The sequence below is a fragment of the Phoxinus phoxinus genome (genome assembly GCF_949152265.1).
Source record: "Phoxinus phoxinus genome assembly, chromosome: 22".
NCBI classification, from domain to species: domain Eukaryota; kingdom Metazoa; phylum Chordata; class Actinopteri; order Cypriniformes; family Leuciscidae; genus Phoxinus; species Phoxinus phoxinus.
Genome location: NC_136897.1, coordinates 7,770,435 through 7,796,245, shown reverse-complemented (window position 1 = coordinate 7,796,245; position 25,811 = coordinate 7,770,435). Strand labels below are relative to the sequence as shown.

The 25,811-nt window shown below is 37.5% G+C and overlaps 2 protein-coding genes across 2 annotated transcripts in view; one reads left to right on the top strand and one right to left on the bottom strand.

Annotated features, from left to right (window-relative positions):
• The first annotated feature begins 3,445 nt into the window (after positions 1-3,445).
• On the top strand, positions 3,446-18,944 carry comp (cartilage oligomeric matrix protein). Its single transcript, XM_079596764.1, has 19 exons — positions 3,446-3,557; positions 4,931-5,004; positions 6,041-6,092; positions 6,184-6,332; positions 7,869-8,006; positions 8,087-8,161; positions 9,914-10,066; positions 10,158-10,262; positions 10,388-10,495; positions 11,483-11,642; positions 11,720-11,838; positions 12,133-12,185; positions 12,271-12,464; positions 12,829-13,007; positions 13,097-13,145; positions 13,231-13,427; positions 13,513-13,685; positions 13,790-13,929; positions 14,487-18,944. The coding sequence occupies exons 1-19, from the start codon at positions 3,482-3,484 to the stop codon at positions 14,540-14,542; spliced, it is 2,250 nt and encodes a 749-aa protein (XP_079452890.1). The 5' UTR covers positions 3,446-3,481; the 3' UTR covers positions 14,543-18,944.
• A 44-nt stretch (positions 18,945-18,988) lies between these two features.
• The window catches only part of crtc1b (CREB regulated transcription coactivator 1b), a 30,591-nt gene continuing 23,768 nt past the window's right edge, over positions 18,989-25,811 (bottom strand). Inside the window, exons 8-12 of the mRNA XM_079596768.1 lie at positions 24,587-24,799; positions 24,398-24,484; positions 24,024-24,110; positions 21,935-22,109; positions 18,989-19,202 (exon numbers count right to left, since the gene is read on the bottom strand). Coding sequence (XP_079452894.1) covers positions 18,991-19,202; positions 21,935-22,109; positions 24,024-24,110; positions 24,398-24,484; positions 24,587-24,799 — 774 coding nt within the window. The 3' untranslated portion in view covers positions 18,989-18,990. The remainder of the gene's footprint in view (positions 19,203-21,934; positions 22,110-24,023; positions 24,111-24,397; positions 24,485-24,586; positions 24,800-25,811) is intronic.

Below are 25,811 nucleotides of genomic sequence, written 5' to 3'. Positions count from 1 at the left end.
TTAACATTGGAGTCAATGGGCATGTCCGAAAATGTCATTAAAACAAACTTTAACATTAGTTTTCAAAACTGTGCAACTCACCGAGTGATTAGTGATGTCAGTTGATGTTCCAGAAACAAAAAGTGTTGCGAAATACAGTTTCTGTCATGTTTTATTCGTCATTTTGTAAAATCCCATTGAATTCTGTTGAAGGACTGAGTGCTCGTTAATATAAATGCGCTACCGGAAACGGAAAGGGGGCTGTTTACATTTGGTCGATGTAGTCTTTTTGCTCGCTTCCGTTTCTCATAAGGCTAGCGAGCAGAGCAACAGTGCTCCGGGAGAGTAAGCGAAATAAACAAACAAAACCTTCATTAATTGTTACTTGTAACATGGATTATGAAAAGTGGATAGTGTCCCGCGAGACATAAACATCGGTTATCGCCATCAAGTGGTCGGGAGTGTGCTAACGCTTCAGAGTCAAATATTGAGCGGAAGTTACACGGTTGTGAAGTGTCTGAAAAAATAGTTCCACTATAGCAAAATAAACGGATTGGAATCATATATTGCGACGATATATTGTTTATAATCATCAATGAACACCACTAACCACTCGGTGAGTTTAACAGTTTTGTAAACGAACATTATTGGCTGTTTTAATGACATTTTCGGACATGCCCATTGACTCCAATGTTAAATGGGTCCATGGCCAATTCTATTATAGTCAAAAACTCGAGAGAGGAACCATTGTCAAAAAAATGTTGTCCACCACTCTTGTTCATCCAAAACAAACTACAATATAGACTCAAGGTGTTAAATACCGGAATTATCCTTTAAGTACTTTTAAAAATGAGTACTTCTGTACTTTTACTTCTGTAAAAATCTGTCTTTAAAACTTTTACTTGTAACGGAGTAATATTTGACCAGTAGTATCTGTACTTTTACTCAAGTAAGGAAGTTGTGTACTTTGTCCACCTCTGCTTATTGTTTTGTTTATTTTCCTTGCTCTTGCTTGCTATTGATTATTGAATAATTGTATGATTTCAAGGGATATTAGTCTTCACGATTTAGAAATAAGAGAATATTTTCACTTTAAGGTTCTTAAAATCACAGGGCGGATTGTGAAGCAGTCATTGTCCATTGATTTTGCTTTGGAAAATAACACTTGATTTGTTCTGGTCAGATGAAGTACAGGACAAAGTCCAGTTTGAAGAAGTTGGGAGGATGCTCAGACAAAGGCTTTTAAACATATGCAACTAAGATTATTTAATAAGCCCTTCACATTTTTATAATCATCACTTTATCTCCTGTTTTCTGCTGTTACCTGGCTTTCTCAGTAAACCTCTAAGGCCGATAGAAAACTTTTAATACAGTTTTGGGTACTAGAAGTAAATACTGGTTTTGGCCACCAGACACGTTTTGGATACCAGACTAAATCTCCAGACTATCTCCTGGTGAGGTCTGGTGAAGAGATCCAATATTCCTGTTCCCATTTCAAATGTCATTCCAGTGTAATTTTATTCTGTTCAATCGTTTAACCAACAGCTATTGCAATAAGATGATACTATAATTTTAATTTGGAGGACATTTACTGTATTATAGGTTTAAACTAGGTGAAGTGTTTGATGTGTTCTTGCGGTATATTTCTGTTAATGCCATTTTCAAGCCAATTAGATTTCACGTGAGAAACATCTTTTAAAGTAATTAGTAATCCATGTACTAAATAAAGACTGATGATTTGTGAGGACACATTTGTTTACTTGCCTTGAAAACCTCCTTTGAGCCTTTGCTGACCTTTCACCTCTGCCCCACACCAGAAGAGCTCATTAACCAGGAACAATGACCAATTTATTCCTGTACATGAGGTTTTTAGATAAAAAATATACGTTTTAAATGGACACCCTTTGCATAAAAAAAATCTCTGTGAAACCCAGAGATTCTTTTGAATTCTCAATGCATCAAGTATCAATACATAAAGAGAATGACTTAAAAACAAAAGACAGATGAAAATGTTTAGTTGTTTAGTTTTTTTCTTCTTTTTTTCCTGTGTCATCCCCCAAAATGCTGAAAACCACTTGGCAATAAAACTGTTTGTTTTCCCAGAAGAGCTCATGGTGAGAGAGGTGAGTTTAGAAGAATGTACAAGACCTCAAGTTGCACCACATGTGGCTCTGGGGTCTACAAGCTGGAATTCAACCCACGTCTGTGAATGCAATTATCAGCAAACAAGGCATAATGAAGGCGTTTAATGAAACGCGTAAACCTATGTGCAGAGAACATCTGTGGTGTAAGTCTTGGACTGAATAAAAATAGAAATAAAGGTGAGACAAATATATATTTGCCTACAAAGCAAAATAATTTTTGAGACCATTAAGACTGTTCAAAGTTAGAAAAAATAATACTAATTACAATAACTTACCGTAATTAAACTAATAATAATTAAACTAAAGCCAAATGTGTGGGCGAAATCCGTTTTGCAGATGATGTACATTATTCCTTCTTTTGAATATATAATTTTTTTAAATCACTTACATTTATTCCTCCGTTAAAATGATTGTGTTATTTGAGTACATTGTTTTTGTCATTTATATGTTGCCATGGTAACAAAGTATTACAGTTGTTCCAATTGCTAACACACTAAAATGGCATGCACACACACAGAGAGCAAAACCTCTTCTCAAGTCTACAAAAGTCTATTCTGCTTTACACACATTTTGCAATTCAAAATGGCACTTTTTAAATATACTGAACACGGTTCTCTGCATAAGACACAACAATCTGGCATAAAGTGACATGTTTGCCATTTCAAAACACTGCCATTCAAAATGACACTACATGAGCTAATTGGCCAATACATGTGCCACCTGGCCAAACACCTCAATGCTTAATTGTTAACACTTCAATCAGGATGTAAGCACTATGAAGAGACCCATTTTCTTTTTCAGTTTACTGTTTTTTTGTGAGCATATTTTTATTCAGTCCAATGTATATATCTGCTGTGCATATGTTGCACTGACTTGTTTGGTGAAAAATAAACAATAGAAATGTTTCAACAGCATGTGTGTGTATCTGCAAATACTTCTGTGCATGTGAACAATCTGAAGACTTTATAATTTTAACTATTTTAGTATTATGGCAAAGCACACTAAAGATGAGAGTGCCCAACATTTTGATTACACAAAAACAAGAATACACACACACGTGTGTGTGTGTGTGTGTGTGTGTGTGTGTGTGTGTGTGTGTGTGTGTGTGTGTGTGTGTGTATGTGTGTGTGTGTGTGTGTGTGTGTGTGTGTGTGTGTGTGTGGGGGAGAGAGAGAGAGAGACTCAAATCCAAGTATTTTTTTCCCCCGGCTTTACACGTGAACCTTGGAACGGAATGAAAGGTGTGATTTGTGAAGAACCAGACTGCAGATGACGTCAGGGACGTGGTATAAAAGCGGAGGAGACAGACACACTCAGAACCTGAGATCTGCTGCCCTCCTCAGACACAGGCACTGAACATGCTGTGGACTCTCTTGTTCAGCTGCAGCTTTTATCTGCACACTGATCTGGTTTCGGCTCAAGGAATATCCAGAGGTGAGTGGACTTTTTGCATCTTATATATTTATTTTTTTATTTCTTCATAAAATGTATATATTTTTTGTATCTTATATATTCCGAAATCTGAGAGGAATATCTAAAGTACACTGCAAGATTATTTCAGAGAGTATATTCATAATAACCATATGTTTGAGTTATATATAACAATGTAAACATTATTATTATTATTATTTTTTTTTTTTTTTTGCAAAACTCCTAGAAGGGTTTATGCTAAGAATCTTTATACTGTTTGCCAAGTAAGATAACTTATCATGTCGGCAGGTTTTGGTATGCTTTACTAGCATATATTCAGCTGAATAAAACATTTCCATTCTGCAAGTTGCAAAATAAAGATCAACATTTTAAGTGGCCCACCAGTCAAGATGAATAACTGATAAGTTGAGCTTATGGAATACTGGAATGCATATGGAAAACACTGATGCCGCTAATGGAAAGAGCACACTTCCCTTCTGTTTGTCTGGACTTCTCTCTGGGGAGGGGAACCTCTGACAGAAGGCCCTCCTACTAAGTTTGTATCTTAGATTTGTATTTACTTATTTCTTTTTATTTAACATGGTTTTAAATTTACCAGAATCATCAATGGAGAAAAGCTAAACCTAACCCCACATCTAGAGCTGAGAAAGAAATGGTCTCAGGTTGATTTGATCAGGCTAGTGGTGCTGCTCATGTGAATCATAAATCCAGCCTCATAAATCAAAACTGCAACAGTTTATCTCTTGTCATAACAACATGTTCACCCATGAGATTAATCAACATGATGTTATGGTCAGGCTGAAACACAGAAAGTAGGATCCACCATTATTCAACAAACTTAGATTGGCATTTGCTATTCACAAACACACAGCATAAACACTCAAAATGTGTGTGAGACACAGATGTACTGTAGTCCTTGGCAAATTACTGACTGCTAAAATGTCAGATGCTGAAAATTCATCCACAGGGCCTGCAGGAAAAGCCATTATATTTTGAGCGGGGCCTTACAGGCATTAATCGTGAAACTGTTCTTAGTTGACTGTTGAAACAGGTTTCAAAGGGATATTTCACTCAAAAATGAATATGAACTTTTACACACCCTCAGGTAATTCTAAACCTGTATGACTGTCTTCATACTGCAGAAGAAAGACATTTAGCATAATATTTAATGAGCTCAAAAAATATCATAATAATAAAAGTACAGTGTTTCATGCTTTATTGTAAGCCGTTCGATACTATAGCTGTGTGTGAACAGAAAGAAACTTAATACACAATGTTTTGGTTTGCAAATATGACGGTTCCAAACCAAGAATTCTCCTTTCGATAAATCAGTATGTTGCAAAATCATCTTTCTAATTCTACATTGTTTACTACAGATGGGGAGATTATCAAACAGATTAAAGGCACAAACCAGGAGCTTGCTGAAATCAAAGAACTACTGAAGCAACAGGTAATTCAGAAACCAAACCAAAGGGGCTCTCCGATCATTTCCTTAAGTATGTCATGGTAAATTCTCAGGGTAAATGACTTCGTATGAAACCTCTGGCATCCACTAACAATCTTTATTTAACCCTCTGGTGCTCCTCATTTGGGAGTTAACACAATTAATACAGTATTTCAGGTTAAAATAGAGACTAGGCATTTAAAAGAAATTTTTTTGAAGGCAGATTAGTGCCATCTGCCGAAAATGCTGGGTTGTTTCAACCCAATTTTGGGTAAAATATGTACAAACCCAGCTGTTGGGTTAAATTTTTACATTACATTTTCAACCCAACATTTGGGTTTGTCCATATTTTACCCAAAATTGGGTTGAAACAACCCACCATTTTTTTGAGTGTATATATATATATATATATATATATATATATATATATATATATATATATATATATATATATAATATTTCAACATTATATATATATATACATTTCAACAGCCTGTCATCAATTAAGACTTACTTATTGTATAAATGAGCAATGTATTCCTGGAGAAACAAATGGTACAACAGAAAATTAATGCAATATTTTGAACATAGATATAAAAATGTGTTAGAACCGATACATACTATTTGGTAATACTTCACAATACAATGGCACTAATATGCATTAATTCATGCTTAACTCATGCACAGATAATCACGTGTTAATGTATGACTCGTGAAGAACTAAGATTAATAGATTAACTAATATACTGTATGAATTGCTATTAAATTAATGTGTCATGATGTATTAATTAATATAATATACAGTAGTATTAACTAATAGTGTAAATTAATGTGTTAAATACCACAATGGGACGAAGCCATGCATTTCAAGTTCCAGAATTCTGCTTTAATTAATCATTAGCTAATGATTTGTAAAGCTGTCATTATGTTATGATTTTACTTGTTGATAATATAATATTTTTAAATAACATATTAAAAAGTTCAATCACATTTTAGTTCACATTCTTACATAACACTGACAAATGAACAATTTGTTTTATAGATACAGGAAATCGTTTTCCTGAAGAACACGGTTATGGAGTGTGAAGCCTGTGGTGAGGAATTCTAAGCTTATCATTGCATCAGATTCATAATCGAGATTGTAACTGCTAAATATTGGATATTCGTTCTCTCTTGTCCTTGTAGGCATGAGAGCAGTAGATCCACAGCCTTCATGTGTTCCCAACCCCTGTCACCCTGGTGTGGAATGCATTATGACACCCAGTGGCATCAAGTGTGGCCTGTGCCCAGAGGGCATGATGGGAAATGGAACTCACTGTACTGATGTTGATGAGGTGAGTGGGCTCCCTGCGCTGACATAGGGTGAATTCCAATCAGAAGTGAGCATCCATACTCACTCCAAAGGGGGCTCTTGAAGTGGGGACTCTGGAGGGAGCAGGGAAATTGTGTCTTATAGGGTAGCAGTCTGGAACACGCTTGGCTAAGGGAGCACTGACACTGTAACTTATTATCTTTACCTGGAACGTTATCATGACAATACAGTATAGCATCCATTACTCCATTAGCTGTTCTTACAACTCATTTCTTATTACTCCCTTTAATATAGTTGTTGCAAATAAATATACATTTATAATTAAGTTTCAAAATATGCTTTTGTGTGTGTGTGTGTGTGTGTGTGTGTGTGTGTGCGTGCGTGCGTGCGTGCGTGCATGCGTGTGTGTGTGTTCCTCCCTCTCTGCTCTCTTTATAAAACTTGCTGTCTCTTATTAGGATCATGCAGGTAGTCATTTTTACACTGGATGTACTATTAAGCACATTTCTTACCAAAATAAACCCTAATTTAAATTGCATGACAAATATGTGGTAACAGGGTTATTTTAGTTGTTTAAAACTAAACCATAAAAACGGTTACTCAAAATAAAATAAATGCTAACTGAAATAAAATAAAATATAACAATTTTAACTAATTTCTTTTCAGCTAGATGTCAAAGCATTTGTAATTTTCATTTGGTTAATCTTGATGTACTAAAATAACTAAAACTGAAATAAAAATGAATAACTCTATTAATACCTAAAAAAATAAAAATAACTATTCATAACTAAAAACTATATAAAAATTTTTTAAAGTAAAGGACAAAACCATAGAAAAATTAATACTTGACCTAAAACTAAAATTAAATTAAATTAATTAAATTAAATAATAATTTCATGTCACAAAAAAACAAAAAAAACGGATACAACTTATATTATTCTATTTATTTATTCATTCACTCTCTTGCCATCTACGGTAGTTTTAAAATGAATCGCAAGGACGATAAAATTGATAAAATGACTTCCTCAAAGTGACCATTGCATGCACTCTTCGCTAACAGCCTTGTGGAAGGGCCCTTCGTGAAGGTATTCAGTTGTTCCCTTTTGTTTGGAACGGCCTTACAAATAATGTTCCCTTACCAAAGTGCCTTTCAAGGGCAAAAAAAACATTTGGAATTCGCTGAACAACTTGAATTATTTTATTTATATGTTAACTCAAACTCTCCCACCATCTAGCTTTAAAATGGCTCACATAACCATAAACGGTAAAAATGATTTCCTCAATTGCATGTTCCCTTCACTAACGGACTTGTGGAAGGGCCCTTTATGAAGGGGTTCACTTTCATTTGGAATGCCACTACAAATGGCATCCGCTTCCTGAGGTGTCTTTCCAGGGTGCTAACATTTCGCTTTGAATGATCCCTTAGTCTTTTTCTCTTAAGGATTTGTTGTGCTGTGTGGAATATTGTCTCTAAAAGTACTTTAGTAGTAGTTTTGAAATAATTTGTACTTCACTGCAGAGTAAGATTTTTGTTCTCTACTATTTCTTTGTTGTACAGTGTGCTGCAATGCCATGTCACATGGGGGTGAGATGCATTAACACATCACCTGGTTTTCGCTGTGGGCCCTGTCCTGCTGGGTACATGGGACCCCAGGTGCAGGGGGTTGGACTCGCCTATGCATCTGCCAATAAACAGGTATCATTTTTATATGAGAAGAATCATGAGGCAATCAATGGATAAAATGTTTGAAATTAAATGGAAACTATTATATGCAGGTCTGCGCAGACATTAATGAGTGTGATAACTCAAATGGAGGCTGTGTGGAGAACTCCAACTGCATCAACACACCAGTGAGTTATCCTTTATGGTCTGTTGGTCACAGCAGCAGAGCTACGTTTAAAGCAGTGGTTCTTATCTGGTGGTTTGCAGCCCAAGAATTGGTTCTGCTATTTATACACTGTAAAAAGAGACTTCAGTAGTTACTTTTACCTGATCTGACACTAAAAATATCTTTTATCAACTAATGTGGTGGCAAGGAACCATTAAGGAACAGTTTGGGCCCTATCTTGCACCCAGCGCAATTGACTTTGTACACCGACGCATGTATCATTCCTATTTTGCACCCCCTTACAGCGGACTTTTCCCTCCACAGACGCACGTCGGTAAATTAGGGAATGAACTTACGCTCACGGGGGCGGTTCAGCGCAAAGAGGAGGCGTGTTCCGACGCAAAACTTCCCTGGTGCTATTTTCCAGTTTTAGAAAGCAATTGCGCCACTGACCAGGAAAAACCCAGTCTAAAGACAGTGGCGCGTTGCGCGTTAGTGATATGGTAATTTAAAGGCGCGTGCTTGGCCATAATGTAGCGTGTTAACGCGCATACACCTTGATTCTCTAATATAAACAGACGCAGCACTTTTCATTTTTGCAAATCATACATTATTACAAGGAAAAATATTAACACACGAGGGAAATCATTGTTGTGTCCCTGAAGATGTGGAAAAGATCTATCTAGATTTTTTTTTAAAAATAATCTAGATTAGGCTACACATTTACCCAAATTATACGCCTGTTTAACCGAAGCTAATTTGGGTGGGTTTCTCCCATCCTCCCCAATGTCACTTCTCTGTGTTTTACGGCCCTGATGAGAACGTCGGTGTCCTCGGCTGTGAACCGCTTCTGGCGTGCGCTGGGAAATCCGCCGTTATAATAGCGATCCGCCATGGAACAAGCGCGCCTGCTCTTAAAGGGAATGTGAGAGGACGCTCTGGTTGGTTTATTTCACGTTACGCCCAAACCACACCTATGAATAATGAAGCTACTTCAGACCAACCCCTTTTAGATTTGCGTCGGGCGCAAGAGGCATTTATCCCGCCGGGAAAATAGCAACAGCGCCGGGATCAGCCCACAAAGTTACTTGCGCTTTGACACTTGCGTTTCAGATCGTTAAAATAGGGCAGTTTGACTTGAATCGGTTAATTTACATGTGCCCACTGCCCATGTAATTAGGTGCCCATTTTTTTTTTAGGTTAAAAATGTTTTCAGTTGAAGGGTCACAGACATGACATGCACAAAAAAGTAATATCATGGACATAAATTAAGAATTCATTCCCATGATTTGAGCCCAATTCATTTATGGCCACGTCTTATTAATATGTTCCCTCATTTTAGGTAAAACTCGTCACCTTTTATTAACTTGCTCCCACATTTTCGGCAAATCATGGCCAAATTGTATTAATTATTTCCCTCGTTTTTGATATTAGCTGCATCCCAATTCAGAGACTGCATCCTTTGAAAGCTGACTTGGATGCATCCCTCCCGGATAACAGAAAATGGGCAAAGAGCTTCAAAAAACACAAGATATTTACATATTTTACCAAGATACAATTTTATAGATAATTCGATTGAGTTGAACATATTTACATAAGTTGTGAACCCTGAATTGGATCACAGCTATTGTGTTGGGTCACCACAGTGCAACGTAAAAACTAACCAAACCAGATGATAACCACGAGTCTACAAATTTGGAGAAATTGATTCATATCAATCAGTGGGATCTGTACATTCACCTTGTTTATATGAATCATTGTATGTTTATGTCAGGGCTCTTTTCGTTGTGGCCGCTGTAAGACTGGTTTTGTTGGGGATCAGGCGAAAGGCTGCAAACCTGAGCGGTCTTGTGGTAATGGTCAGCCCAATCCTTGCCATGGCAGCGCAGAATGCATTGTTCATCGTGATGGACAGATTGAATGTGTAGTAAGTCAATGATCAAATTTGACATATTTCACATACTGTATGCAAACTCCTATACAGATGTGACTGGCCTAACTGATATAATCTGTTTTAGTGTGGAATTGGTTGGGCTGGGAATGGATACTTGTGCGGAACAGACACTGATATTGATGGCTTTCCTGATGAAAAGTTGGAATGTGTGGAAAGAAACTGTGCAAAGGTAAAAATAAATAATAATAATAAACCAAGAATAAAGATGTATTGCATTAAGCATTAAGTAAAAACAAAGTAAAAAGTGAAGAACTTGTTAAAAAGTGTTGAGGTCTCAGTTAAATGCTTTTCTAGGACAATTGCCTCACTGTTCCAAACTCCGGCCAAGAAGATGCAGACAAAGACAACATCGGTGATGCGTGTGATGAGGATGCAGATGGAGATGGGATCCTAAACACAGAGGTCAGAGGTCACCACACCATCTTGGTTAAATGCAGTGTTATAATATCACCAGACATACAGTTGTGATCAAAATGATTTAACCCCCATTGCAAATCCGGTTTATTGGCAAAATTTAAAAAAACTTTCAGTTTTTTGCAATGAACAAATCAAACAAAATTAATTGAAATAGCTCAACACAACAAATGTTTCAAGTGGTTTCCCCAAATTCAACTGAAAATTCAACTTTTAATGACTTTTGCAGTCTCAAAATTATTCAACCCCTCCGAATAGAATCCCTCACAACAGAATAAATCTGCAAAACAGGTGTTGTCTCAAGCACACCTGATGCAACTTATCAAGGGCTTTATTAGTTGCACTATGTTTGCTTGAGCTAGAACATGTGAAATATCTGAACTGGCTAGGTTTGTTTAAGTGTCACATTTAACTGCATGTTAGAAATTTGGTTAAGTCAAAAGAATGGTCCAACAAGTTAAAGAGAAGATATCATCACCCTTCACAAACAAAGAACAGGATACAGAAAGATCGCGAATGCACTAAATGTTCCTAGAGACAGCGTTGGAATTATGGTTCGGAAGTTCAAAGTTAAAGTAACAGTGGTTACACTACGGGCAGAAAAAGTAAGCTATCAACGGCTGCAACCAGAACTGGACTGAACATTCTACATAGCAACAGTTTCACACAATATACATAATGCTGCATGTAAATGGAGAGGAATCTTGACTCACTATTGATTCTAATATAGTTTGAAGTTAGCATGTTGTTCAGCTAATATTACACTTAAAACATTACATTAAAATACATATCACAGACAAAGCTCATTAACGGAAATGTCCTGAATTGCCTTCTTCATAAAGATATTTGTGATGCTGCCTTAGAATTTAGTCAAATTTAGGGATTATGCCCAATGTTGTCTATATAGGCATTTGGGGAGCTCTAATCCTAAACTACCAGTTACCATGACCATTTTACTGCTTGCTTCTCTGATAGGACAACTGTGTGCTCGTCCCCAATATCAATCAGAAGAATATTGATCAGGATGATTATGGAGACGCTTGTGATAACTGCCGTCTGATGAAAAACAATGATCAGAAGGATACAGATGGTGATGGTCAGGGTGATGAGTGTGATGATGACATTGACGGGGATGGTAAGACTTTAGATATTTCCTTCATTGGGTTACTTTGAACAGATGCATTGGTCCAACTGAGAAGGTTTGCTTTCTAGGAATAAAAAATGCTAAGGATAACTGCAAAAAGGTTCCAAACCGTGACCAGAAAGATCGAGATGGTGATAATGTTGGTGATGCTTGTGACAGCTGTCCCTACGTCCGCAACCCTGATCAGGTCTGATTAACTCTTAATTCATTTCTCACTTGTAACTTCTCTCTTCTCTCTTTACCCAAAATGGTTTGATGTCAGAATTCGTTTTTAGAGTACACACCCGAGCCCGCTTAAAAAAAAGTGGTCTGGGTGTGGTCTTGCAAATTTTGGTACCCAAAGATCTGGTTGTTCAGACTCAAAAGTACAATGTAAAAAAGAGACTGCAGAGTGATAGAGGTGGAATAAAACTCTGAATCCAAGAAATTGAGGTATTAAAAAAGCCTACATAACTCATGATTCTCCTTCTTTCTGCTACAGACGGATGTGGATAATGATTTAATTGGTGATCCTTGTGACACCAACAAAGACAGGTATTACAAAACTCCACATGTTGGTTCCCATTGGTAACACCCATAATCAGAACGTTTAATCCAATGCTTTGGTCTCTATCCTCAGTGATGGAGATGGGCATCAGGACTCACGAGACAACTGTCCTGCAGTTATTAACAGCTCCCAGCTAGACACAGACAAGGATGGCATTGGAGATGAATGTGATGATGATGATGACAACGATGGCATTCCCGATCTCCTTCCACCTGGTCCAGACAACTGTCGTCTGATTCCAAATCCACTGCAGGAGGACGTTGATGGTCAGGTTTTGAAGCTTGGAAACCTTACTTTACGTCAAACTGTTATACTAATAACATTATTATGATTGAAATAATCTCCTGTTCAAAAAAACAACATATGTTGTGTTTTGGATGATGGTCCTCAATATGGAATGCTGGTGTTTCAACCAGCCTTCTTAACTAGTTTAACTGAAAAGACTTTATGAACCATATTGACCAACACCAAACCAACAAACCTAGATTAGAGTGGAAAGGTTTTTTTTTTTCCAGCAGGGTTACAACCCTTCTTGTGGATTGTTTTCAGCCATTTTCTGATCTTGCTGGTTTGTCATGTATGTGTCAGGTCATAATCATCTGCATAATTTTCTTGACTGTTGATTTGCAGGTGATGGCATTGGCAACGTTTGTGAGAATGACTTTGACAATGACACATTTAGCGACAGCATTGACGTTTGTCCTGAGAATGCTGAGGTCACTCTCACCGACTTCAGAACCTATCAGACTGTAGTTCTAGATCCAGAGGGTGATGCGCAGATCGATCCAAACTGGGTGGTGCTCAATCAGGTCTGTCTGCCTCTTTCTGCGTCATAGATGGTGGTAGTCAAAGTTCTCACAGTGTGAACTTACTAAGGAATGCTCATCCTTTTTAACAGGGGAGAGAGATTGTTCAGACCATGAACAGTGACCCTGGACTGGCTGTAGGTAAGAGACTATGACAAGGAAAAACAGCGTAGTGGATGTGCTGTAAAGTTGATTCCAAGCTTAACCCCTCTGGTTACTCCAACAGGCTACACAGCATTCAATGGTGTGGACTTCGAAGGGACGTTTCATGTGAATACTGAGACGGATGACGACTATGCAGGCTTTATCTTTGGCTATCAGGACAGCTCAAGCTTCTACGTGGTAATGTGGAAGCAAGTGGAGCAGATTTACTGGCAAGCCAATCCTTTCCGAGCCGTAGCTGAGCCTGGTATCCAACTAAAGGTGTGATCTGATTTCTTTAAGTGCAGAGTAACAACTTTTATTGCTCGGATCAAATATATATAAGTGTTTGTTATTTTGTTGGTAGGCAGTGAAATCAGACACGGGACCTGGAGAAAACTTGCGGAATTCACTCTGGCACACAGGTGACTCCACTGACCAGGTAAAACTCTTGTGGAAAGACTCCAGAAATGTTGGCTGGAAAGACAAGACTTCTTACCGCTGGTTCCTGCAGCACAGACCCCAAGAAGGCTATATTAGGTATAATCAGATGGAAAATGTATCATCTGCAAATACTCCTGTTTTTTATTTGCAATATTGTTTTATGCATGTTTAGGTAAATACTCTGCATATCTTGCATACAGGGTTCGGTTCTATGAAGGTCAGAAGATGGTAGCAGACACAGGAATTATTATTGACACGACCATGAGAGGAGGCAGACTGGGAGTTTTCTGCTTCTCTCAGGAGAACATCATCTGGGCCAACCTGCGCTACAGATGCAACGGTCAGTTATTTTGATAAAATATATTTTGCATATATTAGAAAATAAGTAAACCGTTCTACACATCCTTGGCCACTTGCCTGATCATTTATTAGTTTGGCTCATTTGAAAATATTTAAAGATACCAATAGGAGTATAGTACTCCCAAATGTTTAATATATTTTACTTTTTTTATAGTTATTATGATAAAAAATCGATCGATTTTTATTTATACAAAATAAAGGTAAATACATATTTCAAGTCTTTTTTTTTTTTGCATGATTCATTGAATCATGTTATTTTTCAAATTTATGACAAAAAGCAATATATAATATTACAATAATTCCTCTTTGGGTGACCGTTTTTCATGATCCAGTTCCCATTGGACTTTCAATGAATATCCTTTCATTTGGAAGACTTTATACATTCTGCAGAATCCAGCAAATTTTCCCTTGAAAAAAGTGCAGAATCATACAGTTTTTGTATTATTAAGGTAAAATGTGTAATATGGGTATACAAAATTCACAGTCTCTGAGGAGAAAATTATTAAATTCTATTGTATTTCCTCTTTGTTTTTGCAGATACAATCCCAGAGGACTTTGAGACATTCAGAACCCAGCAAATCCAGCTTTTTTAAACCCAAACTCAACATCAGAGTTATTTTTTACAAGGTTAATGTTTTTAGTTTTGAGTTATATTTCTGTCACGTGTGTCATATTTCATACTCCATTTTTTATACTTTAAGAACAACAGTGGACAAGCCTTCCTCAAAACCCCAAATGACTGACAGATACACTGATGACACTGCATTAGCACTGAGGTCACAAACACCAGAATTTAAATATATATATGTATTTTAAAAACACGTACAGAAATACAGGTTACAAAATATAAATGATATAACAAGAAGGCTCTGATATATGCAGCTGAGACATCATGCACATCCATATTTAGCTTTTTTTTTCTGAGAAAGGAAAAGGACCAGCAATACGACAAAGACAAAATCAGTTCCTTCTACAATCAATTACCACAAATAGGAGACAAAATTGACCACACCAGCACAGCGACTATAGAACTGGGCCTCTGGATAGATCCAACCCAATGAAAGCTCTAGACAACCACAAATGATATGTCCTAATATACCGTTAATTCCAATAAAGAGCGAGCACTGTTCATGCTCACAAAATGAAAGATCACAAAGATTTGATGCACATTCTGTAATCTAACACTCTCATGAGCGGTTTGTTTACAATGTCTTTTAATACTTATTAACCTGCCTTAAGTGAGATGACAGTTGACGAAATAAAAAATATATCATCTTTACAGAAAGAAATCAATGTAGATGGCACTTAGTTTATGCTAATGCTATGAGTTGAGGGGAAGGGTTGTTATACTGATCAGCGCTATCCTATGGGTCACTATCATTATGTTTATCAAGAAGTACATCCCATCTAGTCAACTACGTTCTTATTAGTCTTAATGGTACGGACATGGTAATCATGGTAACTAACTGCTTAGCAGTTCTATTAAGGCTTAAAGGGGAATTTACGCTAAAGGGGGTTTGCTCTGACAGAAATAACCAGGACACAAATGAACAAGTCCAACATACATGTAAGTGCTGTTAGCTAAAACCGCTCCAATAAAATGCCCCAAACAGGCAGCTTGGCTGCATGCTGCATGTTCATCAACAACAGATTATTTGACCAATAAACACATGCAGTCTGCCCACATCTCCTGTTTAACATGGTAAAGCAACAAACAGACTGAGCCCTTTTTTCGGTTTGCATTGGGAAGTCACATATACGCTTCCAGAATTGTTCTCCCTCTGAATTATCAGTGCAATACAGAGAACAGTTCACAAAGAACACCTTCACAATAAACTGGGGGGGGGGGGGTGCATGTAGGGTTGAACAGTCGCCATTCTCAGAAAGTAAAACAGTCCAAGTTTCATGAGCAAAGCCATAGCTGAAGCCCCTAGGAGTAACAGCCAGAAGATTTTGAAGTAATGCACATACGTCAGTATGAAAGCCATATCTTCCAGATTTCTGACAGGATTTCAAATGGAAACTCAAGATGCAAGGGCTGAACAAATCGCTAGGGAGGGGGATTGACCCAACTGAAGTTAACAAACATGCTACAACTGTGATGAACAGAAAGATGCTACTGTGACCCCAAAAAAAGCCAACATAACAGATAATAAAAAACAACAACAAAGAAACAAAAGTGCTTTGGTCAAGCATTGCCAAGCAGGTCATTTGGTGTAATGCACTATAATAACACGGAGCCCCATAAATACATTCCGTTTCTAAACATGATCATAGACGTAGTTATTAGTAATAAACCAGTAAAATGATACCACTAGCATTAATTAAAACATGCACTGTGTCTCCGGAATCTATATTGTTTTATGTTCAGTGAATCTTTTTACTGGAATCAGCCAAGCTAATGAAGACCTCGTTCTCTAAAGGTATTTTCTCGTTTTGACATGCTGTCGTCATATTCCTGTGATAAGCTTTATGTACACTGTTTTCAGGGAAAAAAGTGTCTGAGACAAACACGTTCATGGAAAACGTGAAAACAATAGAAGAAATATTCTGAATGGCACAGTTTGAAGAATAAAATGTGAGTATTGCAGTTTTGTTGTCTAATAAATATCCACCATCTGAGCCAATCCCTACTTCTCAGCCCTTAGTACACAATTCATATTCAAACAGAAATATTCCAGATTGTTAGTTGATTAATGCTTTCAGTTTGCATAGGAATCACAAATGGGATTTGCACCATTTTAAGAGTTATTTCCTTGAAGGATCCAAATGTCCAAAATGTATCTGGCCAAAAAGGGATAAACTTTACCAGGTTATTTATCCAAAGTAGCATACACTTCATGTTTTTGGACTGGCAAATTAGATACAGTGGGGCCCAAATGTATAATTTATGTAAAACATCTATATAAACTATATTATCCGCATGACTAAAGAAAATCTCTTAGATTTTGTGGTAACACTTTACAACATGGTTCCATTTGTTAACATTTAACATAAACTAACAATTCAAAATTATTCTACAGCATTTATTAATTTTCGTTGTTATGTTAATTTCAACATTTACTAATGCATTATTAAAATAATATATATTTTATATAGTTTTAATACTGTAACAAATGTATTACTCATTGTTAGTTAATGTTACGTAATGCATTAACTAACATTAACTAATGAGACCTTATCGTAAATTGTTGCCAAATATCTTAGTATTTCAGTAACATTTTACAATAAGGTTCCATTAGTTAACATTGGTTAATGCATTACCAGCATTAACTAACAATGAGCAATACAATTGTTATAGTCTTTATTAATCTTGTAAATAAAGTTAACACTACTCCATAAAAATACAACTGGACATTATTTAGTTTATGTTAGCTCAGATACAACTATTTCTTTTTTTTAATTGTATTTTATTTTATATCCTACAACTTTCCAGGTTTGAATGAACAAAAAGTTATGTTTTTTAGACCCCACTGCATATAGAGATCATAACTGTGTCACTGAACTGTAAATGAGTGATTCCTTAATTCCTTCTAAAAGCACAGAGGTCTTTAACCTTGCTTCTGGGGACCCACTGTCATGCAAATTTTATTTCCAAACCTTTTTTAGCACACCTGATTGTGTGCTTTCAAGCGGTCCTGAAGAGCTGATTGGCTGATGCAGGTGTGTTTGATTAGGGTTGGAAATCAACTCTGCAGGACAGTGGGTCCCCAAGAGCAGGGTTAAAGACCTTTGCTATAGCACACAGGGCAAAAAACGTCACTTGATCAAAGTGCGACAGGGCTCGAACATACATGTGGGAATGAAAAACACAAACTCTGGTAAACAGCACAGAATAAGGAGCATTACTCTCCCCATGCCAGATGAAGGACATCATCTTCACACAGAAACTTGAGTTATGTTTGGCAGTACAAGTACAAACTATACAGCACTCAATACTAAACAAAATGGCATTGGTAAAACAAGAATATCGAGAGGAAAACACTTTGGAGATTAGAAAATCACATCGACAGTTAAAAACAGCATTTTGTTCATATAAGGCAAAATCAGGTCCTCTCACAGTGTAGTGTTCAGCAGGTTTCTGCAGCAGCTCTTGGATCCCGTTTACTGACCACTGTTGAAGCGTACATTACAGCGATAACAGTAATCAAATCTTCAATTTGAATAACATATGCAAAACATACAGAAAGTCACGTGACAGTCCACAAAAACACCAAAAAATGGGTTATATTTCTATCAAGAGACTGCTGTACTTTTGCTAGAAAAAAACAAGAATAATAACACCAATCGTGACATCTTGAGATGTTTGGATGTTACAAAATGCTAGCAAATTGAAATTCCATGGAAGCCATTTTGTAAAAGCAAACGTTATGCCTTCCAGGGTACAATGAGCAACGCTCCCTTAAACCCTTAATACACAATCTGGGGGAGTAGTGCTCCTTACAGAAATATAATTAAATAATATATATATCTATTATTTAAAAAATAATTAAAATAAATATTATAAATAAATATGTCGATTTCACACACATAACGACAGATAATTATTCATGGACATATGGCATAATTATGTAAACATTTTAAAATAGATGAAAGTTGGCAATTCACTTAATGTGACAAAATAATTAATAAAGTAAATATGAATTAATAAACATTACACAAAAATGGTGTGAACCATAAAAGATCCATATGCCAATGGAATCAAAAGGATTAACAAAACACAAAATACATCAAGACAAACAGAAAATGCATGTTGGCGACCAACAAAGATAACGAAATGCAAACAAACAAAAACAAAACATGAATACATGAAGAGAGTGGATGGTGGACGGTATTGCGCATTGGAAACTATCCAGTGTGGATACAGGACTTCCACCTCCACAATCCCCAAACCCTCGCTGCCATCACCAGCTCCTGGCCATGAGCGGTTTGGCAGCATGCTGTTGTGTGGGTGGTTGGGAGGACGAGGTCAGCCACTCACCAGATGGTGAACAGAGAGGCCATGCAGCGGAATGTCTCGCTTAAAATTGCATTCACAGGTTCACAGTCGATCCATGCGGAATGTGTCCTCAGTGGCCGGGTCGGCGAGAACCATGTCCGGGTCGTTGAGCATGTGCAGTCCGTCTAGTGTCAAGGGGTCGATCTTCAACTCGTCCAATGGGAACTGAGAGTCTGCATCAAAGCTGACGTCACCAACGCTGGCCAATGAGCTGGTGAGGTCTTTGGAGAGACTGGGTGGAGATTCCCCTGTTACTAGTGTGCGACAAATCAAAAATTCCAGTTAGCAACTAATAAACGAGTGTTCACACATACAGTGACAAAAAAAGTGATCAGAAGTCATTATTGTTTTATTTGGAGTAAGTTGGGAGATTTTCCAAGACATCAGTGACTTGTGTTTGGTGTAAGTTTACATTTTATCAAGGTCAGTTTAGTGATGCACTGAAATTTTGGTAAATGAAAATATTTGGCCAAAAATGTATTGAAAGTTTCAGCTGAAACAGTTTTGGAGGATTGAAATCTTTAAATGAAATATGTATCATTAATTAGTGTTTCTCCAATGGCACATTTTGACTGTGTCAGTGACTTTTTTATGCACACAACATTGATAAGTTTACAACAGGTAAACATGTCAGCTGTGTGGATGCTAGATCTGGGTTGACAATATCGATTTCTAATTTTTAATCGATCTTTTAATCTATTCTGTTTTCAGTTGATGAGTGAACAAAACTTCATTAAACATTACTTGTAGCATGCCTACCATCTAAAAATTACAATAAGCTTGTGATTTGTTAGTTTCTTATATTCCTTAATTTTTTTTTACGAAATTCAAACAATCGTCAATTTTATTACGAAATTCAAACAATAACTGTGATTTTGATGTGCTTTAATGTGGTGTGACAGATTGCTGTATCTCCCTCGGTTCAAGCTGCAGTGCAGAGTGCACGTGAACCGACCATCTCTTCCTCTTTACTAGTTATAGCATTAAATAGACATGAATGTACATCAGAAGGTATACTGAAATGCAGAAAAAAGAAAACTACGGAGACCACATCCAGCAAAGGGAGGAGCTCTACAACACAGTGACTGGTGGCGGAGCAGAAGACATGGGTTTACCATCAGGGAAACAGTACCATACAGGATTGTCAACAGGGAATAACTTTTAAGCTAAACTTGAAATTGTCACACAAAAAAATAAAAAAAATAAACTATTTTCATAATTGTTAAAGAAAGAAAGAAAAAAAATAGATTTTGTCAAAATGAATGCAGCCTATTGCTTGTGAGCACATAGTGCAACCTGGAAGAAATAAGGAAGCTGATTGGACATTGAAACTGCACATGTCACATAGAACCAGGTGTGTGTGTGATTACCAGCATGCTGAGGGACCTTTGTTTGAAAAGCGTATGTGCTTCTCCTAGTGATGGAAACTCTTTGCAAAGATTCGGCTCTTTTGGCTCGGCTCTTCATTTAGTATCACTCAGAGCCTTCTATTTTAGCCTAATTTAGCATTTGTGAATGATTTGTGTGTTTGTAAGCAATTTTTATTCAGTTTTCATAAAAGCCTTTTTTTATGCATTTTTTGGGACCACGCATGTAGGGACCAAAGCTCTGGGTGAGGATGCCAGATCGAGCCCTTGGCCTGAGAGAGGAGGTCCCTCCTCACTGGTATCGGCCACGGGGCAGTGCTTGTCAGCTGCATCAGAACTGGGAACCAAGCTTGGTTCTTCCATAACGGAGCCACACGAAGCACTGAGCATCCTTTTTCCCTGATTCGCTCTAATACCTGAGGTAGGAGCGTGACAGGGGGAAAAGCATAGAGCGGGAAGCGGGGCCAGACGTGGGCCAGCGCATCCCTGCTCTTGGAGAAAAACTCGGACAGTGAGTGTTTTCTTGAGACGCAAACAGGTCTACCTTCGCCCTGCCGAATGTCTTCCACAGCAGTTGGACTGTCTGCGGGTGTAGAGACCATTCTCCTGCTGGAACATTGTTTCTGGACAGTCTGTCTGGTCCCACATTCAGGTGGCCTGGCACGTGTGCCGCTCTCAACGAGTGCAGATTGTGCTGAGCCCAGACCAGGAGGCGCTCCGTCAGCCTGTAAAGGTTTCGGGACCTGATACCTACTTGGCGATTTATATAGGCCACCACCGACATGTTGTCTAAACGGACCAAGATGTGGTGTCCTTTTATCTGGGGACAAAAGCGCCTCAGCACGTTGTCGACTGCCATCATTTCCAGGCAGTTTATGTGTAGAAGCTTTTCCCGTTCTGACCACTGGCCGAAGAACGGTCTGCCCTCGAGCAGCGTTCCCCATCCCGAGGTGGAGGCGTCCGTAGACACCACCCTCACACTCGAAGTCCAGAGGCTTACACCTGACCGGTACCTATCGGTCGCTCTCCAGGATTTCAGAGATGAGACGCATTTCTGATCGACCTGAGGCGAACAAGACCGGAGGTCCACGCTCGACACGGTACTCACGCTTTTAGCCATAACTGCAGTGGGTGCATGCGAAGCAGACCCAACTGGAGTACTGAAGATGCTTAGGCCATGAGACCCAGCATTCTCTGAAACTTTCTGAGCGGGACTATAGTGCCGCAGCGGTAGGTTTTCGTCTTGCGCTGAATATTCAGTCTGCGCTGTGGCGATAGTTGTGCTGTCATAGACAAGTTGAAAATCAGAGAAACTGATTTTGCATGACACTGGTTGTTACACTTTAAAATAATCTTGAAATTAGAATATTTACATTATTGAAATCAAGTTCCGTCCTACATTTATTTTCTTGTTTAATATCCTGTTTTACTCAAAAATTAACAAAATAAAGTTGTAAACAGACTTTTAATGATAACGTTATGCAAGCATTCTGTCCTTCCCAAACCTTGTGCTTGTACTGTATAGGTAAAGAGTGTCAATGCATTTATTGTACCTCTGTGACATCTCATCGAAAGACATTTGCATAAAGACATTCTTGTTGAATTGAAAGACACAATACCTGTGAGAATGATGTTGGGAATGTTGCCATGGCTACTGTAGCTCAGCTGCTGTGCCTCCTGCTGACTGTTGTGGCTCCCAGTTAAACCCATCATGGCTGCCTGTGTGTAGTTCAGGGTTGAACAGTGACTGGAGTCAACCAGATTCTCCATCATGTTCATGTTGAACTGTTCCAGCTACATGATCAGCATTAGAAAGTTTTTATCTCATTTGAACAATACATAAAATAATAACATTTGTAATACAGCAGCAAATTTTATTCCTGCACCATCACACTCAATCAAACAGTAGTCCAGTCCAGTGAGTGCGTCATAGACGATTCAGCATTATATACTGTGAAAGTGCTATAGAATTAAAATGAATTGAATTTTGCCCATCCTGAAATTAGTTTACTGCACTTACTTAGGCACTGTCTCTCTCTCTATCTCTCTCTCTACAGGCGTGTCGCAATATACGCAATGTATTGACGATAACCGTGATATTCAAAACATGAAATATCGATATCGTGTTAATTAGGGTGACACAATATACCAGTATTGGCGATAACCATAATATTTAACATTAATAGTACAATAATATAGTACCTAGTTGACATCCCAAAGTACAATAGGTGGCGGTATTGCACCTTAACGCTGTCATATGTCATAAAGCAGAAGACACTGCACGGATACCTGCCAAAACTCCCGTTTTTCCTGGGAGTCTCCCATATTTCACACCCTCCCGGTTTGTTATTTCTCCCTTAATTTCTATGGCCCAAACCTTGTTATATTAATATATATATATGTATATATATATATATATATATATATATATATATATATATATATAAAATCTTGTATAAAACGCACCCTACTCACACAATCTACAAATTTCAACTCATTTGTGACCTCAACCGGGCAACTTACAACCCAGTTGCGCAGTTGATATCTGCGCTGGTAATAGACGCGGGAAGTTGAATCAAGCAACACTAGTAGAGATGGGAGGTGAAGACTCAGGTGGTGCTCCGGCAAAAAAACTAAATATACATGTAAATTGAACAACAGCTTGACAGCCATATCAGAATAACGTAATTTATTATAATAAAAAAAAATATTTGTATTAATAATTATGTATTGTGTATTTATTTATGTGTATGTAGCCTGCCTCTGCCATCCAGCACCATTCGGATAAAAAACTGTAGATTATTGAATGTTTACTTCAAATATCTTTAGAGAGGAATATTTTTTTAATTTAAAATAGGGCGATCGTAGCGTTATGGCACGCTAAACTCTAATTTATTTAATTCATACTCAACAGCTGAGTGCAGAAAGTCCACAAAGTGAGACCCATAGAAGTATTGAACTTTTGACGTTCCAGGACATCCCTATTTCCACATTTGGACATCCACATTTCATCCAGCTATTGCTTTAGCTTCAATTCAGATGGAGACGTTTTGACTGATTAAAGGGTCAAACAGGTTAAGGTATTAGTTGTGTTGTTAAAGCTTATTTCTAACACTGTTTTGAACTTGACAGTATTTTCTCTGTCCTGGTTATTTCTTAGGCAGTCAAAGAAGCCAAAGAAACCCAGTCTTAATTGTTGCATTCAGTGGTGTGATTTATTGGCTAAAAAATGTAAGCAAAACACAAAATAAACCAACTAAAAATGAATTTGACTGATAACACTGTCTTTTCAAGGTGCAATATATATCGTCTCCATTAATTCTAATATTGTGCAACCCCAATATATAATATATATTTATATATAATGCAAAAAATATCTATCTATCTTTTGTGTGCTCTGACTGAACAAAAACTAACATGCACCGCACCATAATGTAATGACCAACTTGTGAACAAATCAGTTGATTGGTTCATCACAAAGAACAGCCCTAATCTAGTTGTTTTGCTTGTCTGGATCTGAACTGAATTATCGGTCTAAATCATGAACTAAATTAATCAGGCAATTCACTTCTTCTCTGAATCAGCTATGACTCACTCTTAAGCTGAAGTCAGCCTTGATTTTCAATTGGTAATAGGGTTTCAGAGTTTTTTTTTTTTTTTTTAAATCTTAATATAAAGAGTGATTTTCAATGCTGCACATGTATGTACCTGGTTGGATAGGGCATTGGTCTGTCTGGACGGAAGTTGCTGATCATAGAATGAATCTCCAAAGATGCTCCCAACCACCTGAATATGCTATGAAAAAAGATCCATTAAGAACAATGTAACGCTGTGGTAAGCATGCACTAAGATGAAGTAGACATTCTTTATTATATTCCAAAATATTGAGGAGAAACACAGGAACTCACGCAGGGATTAACATAAAGGAAATTAGCCTAGTAACACAACAAACAGATGTACTGTAACTGTGCGTGTACTGAAAATGGTGGCAATAAAGAGAAGAACACTCTGAGATGCCAATAAACACAACATTTAAAAAAATCATCAAATGAAGAATGAAACCGTAGAGGTGTTATGCTTACTTGCGGTGAACTGCCAGGTGAGAAGCCCTGATTGGACAAGGGAGATGTTGGTGACTGATTGGTTGAAGAGCCGGTCTGACTGCGATACTTTTGGGAGTAAAAGGGCTTTAGAATCATTTGATGTGTTGAATTTGAGATAACTGAAATATCAACCTAAAGCAAAGTGCGTACACTAGAAGAAAAACTTACTGAGTTGGCAGTTCCACTTGTGGCTGTCTGTGATTGGCTGGAAAGAGAGGTCTGGATGGTGCTGGGGGTGGAGCTTACGGTGAGAGGAGGGAGCCGTATGAGACGAATGTTCTGAGGAAGGGTATGCGGCTGTTTCTGCAGGTCATTCAGTAAACTCAGCAGTGAGTACTGAGACAGCTGCTGCTCCAGTGATAGACTGTCCATCGTGATTGGCTGTGATAACAACATACAGTCAACAAATCAGATGCTAGTGTTATGAACAAGGACATTTTGCACAAAAAAATGGTCTTCAAAAAAATGTCATAAACCCACACATTTATTACTAGGTCATTGTCAATGATCGCACAGTGTGACAAATACGTGTTTTTTATATATATATATATTTTATTTTTTATTTATTTATTCATTTATTTGACATGGACATTGCAATTAAACATAGTACAAAACAAGTCTGTGACTGATGCTATGCAAAAAGAGTTTATAGCTACTGCTAATTTTCAACTCCAGTCCATGGTTGGGCCTTTACACTACAACATTTACTATTTCATCTTAAAAACATATCTACAGACACACCATATAAATCACTTACATACACAAACCAGCTAACTACAAATGGGTACATTCCTGTTTCGATTTCATCCAAGACTTAACTCGAGAAGTAAACATTTTAAGCTCAGTCATGGTTTTAAATTCAGTGGGTAATGATTTCCACAACTTTGCACTTTTATATGAAAAAGCAGACTGACCAAATGAAGTCTTGCGGTACGAAACTGTACAGTTGTTATTGATAGAGCCTCTGGTGACTCTATTGATGCTTTGTCTCTGCATAAATGAACTGAGTGGCTCAGGTGCTATATTATTGAGACATTTGAAAGTTAGTTTGAGAAAACATAAATCACTAAAGCTTTCAAAGCTTAGCAATTTATACTTCTGGAGAATATTGCAGTGATGGTAGCGAAATGGCTTCTTATCCATAGTCTTTATAGTTTGATTATATAATGACCTGATATGTTTAGTTGCTGCAGGCGTGGCCTGTGCCCATGCTGTCATGCAGTATGATATATGAGAGAATATCATAGCATGCATGTACAGGAGGGCGGCCTGGTTTGGAATATATTGTCTAATTAGTTTGAAACAGTTTAGATTACTTTGTATGGTTTTTGAAATTTTCTTAAGATGTGTACAAAGTCAATAGAAAAATCTAAGAAAAGGCAATTAAGCACTT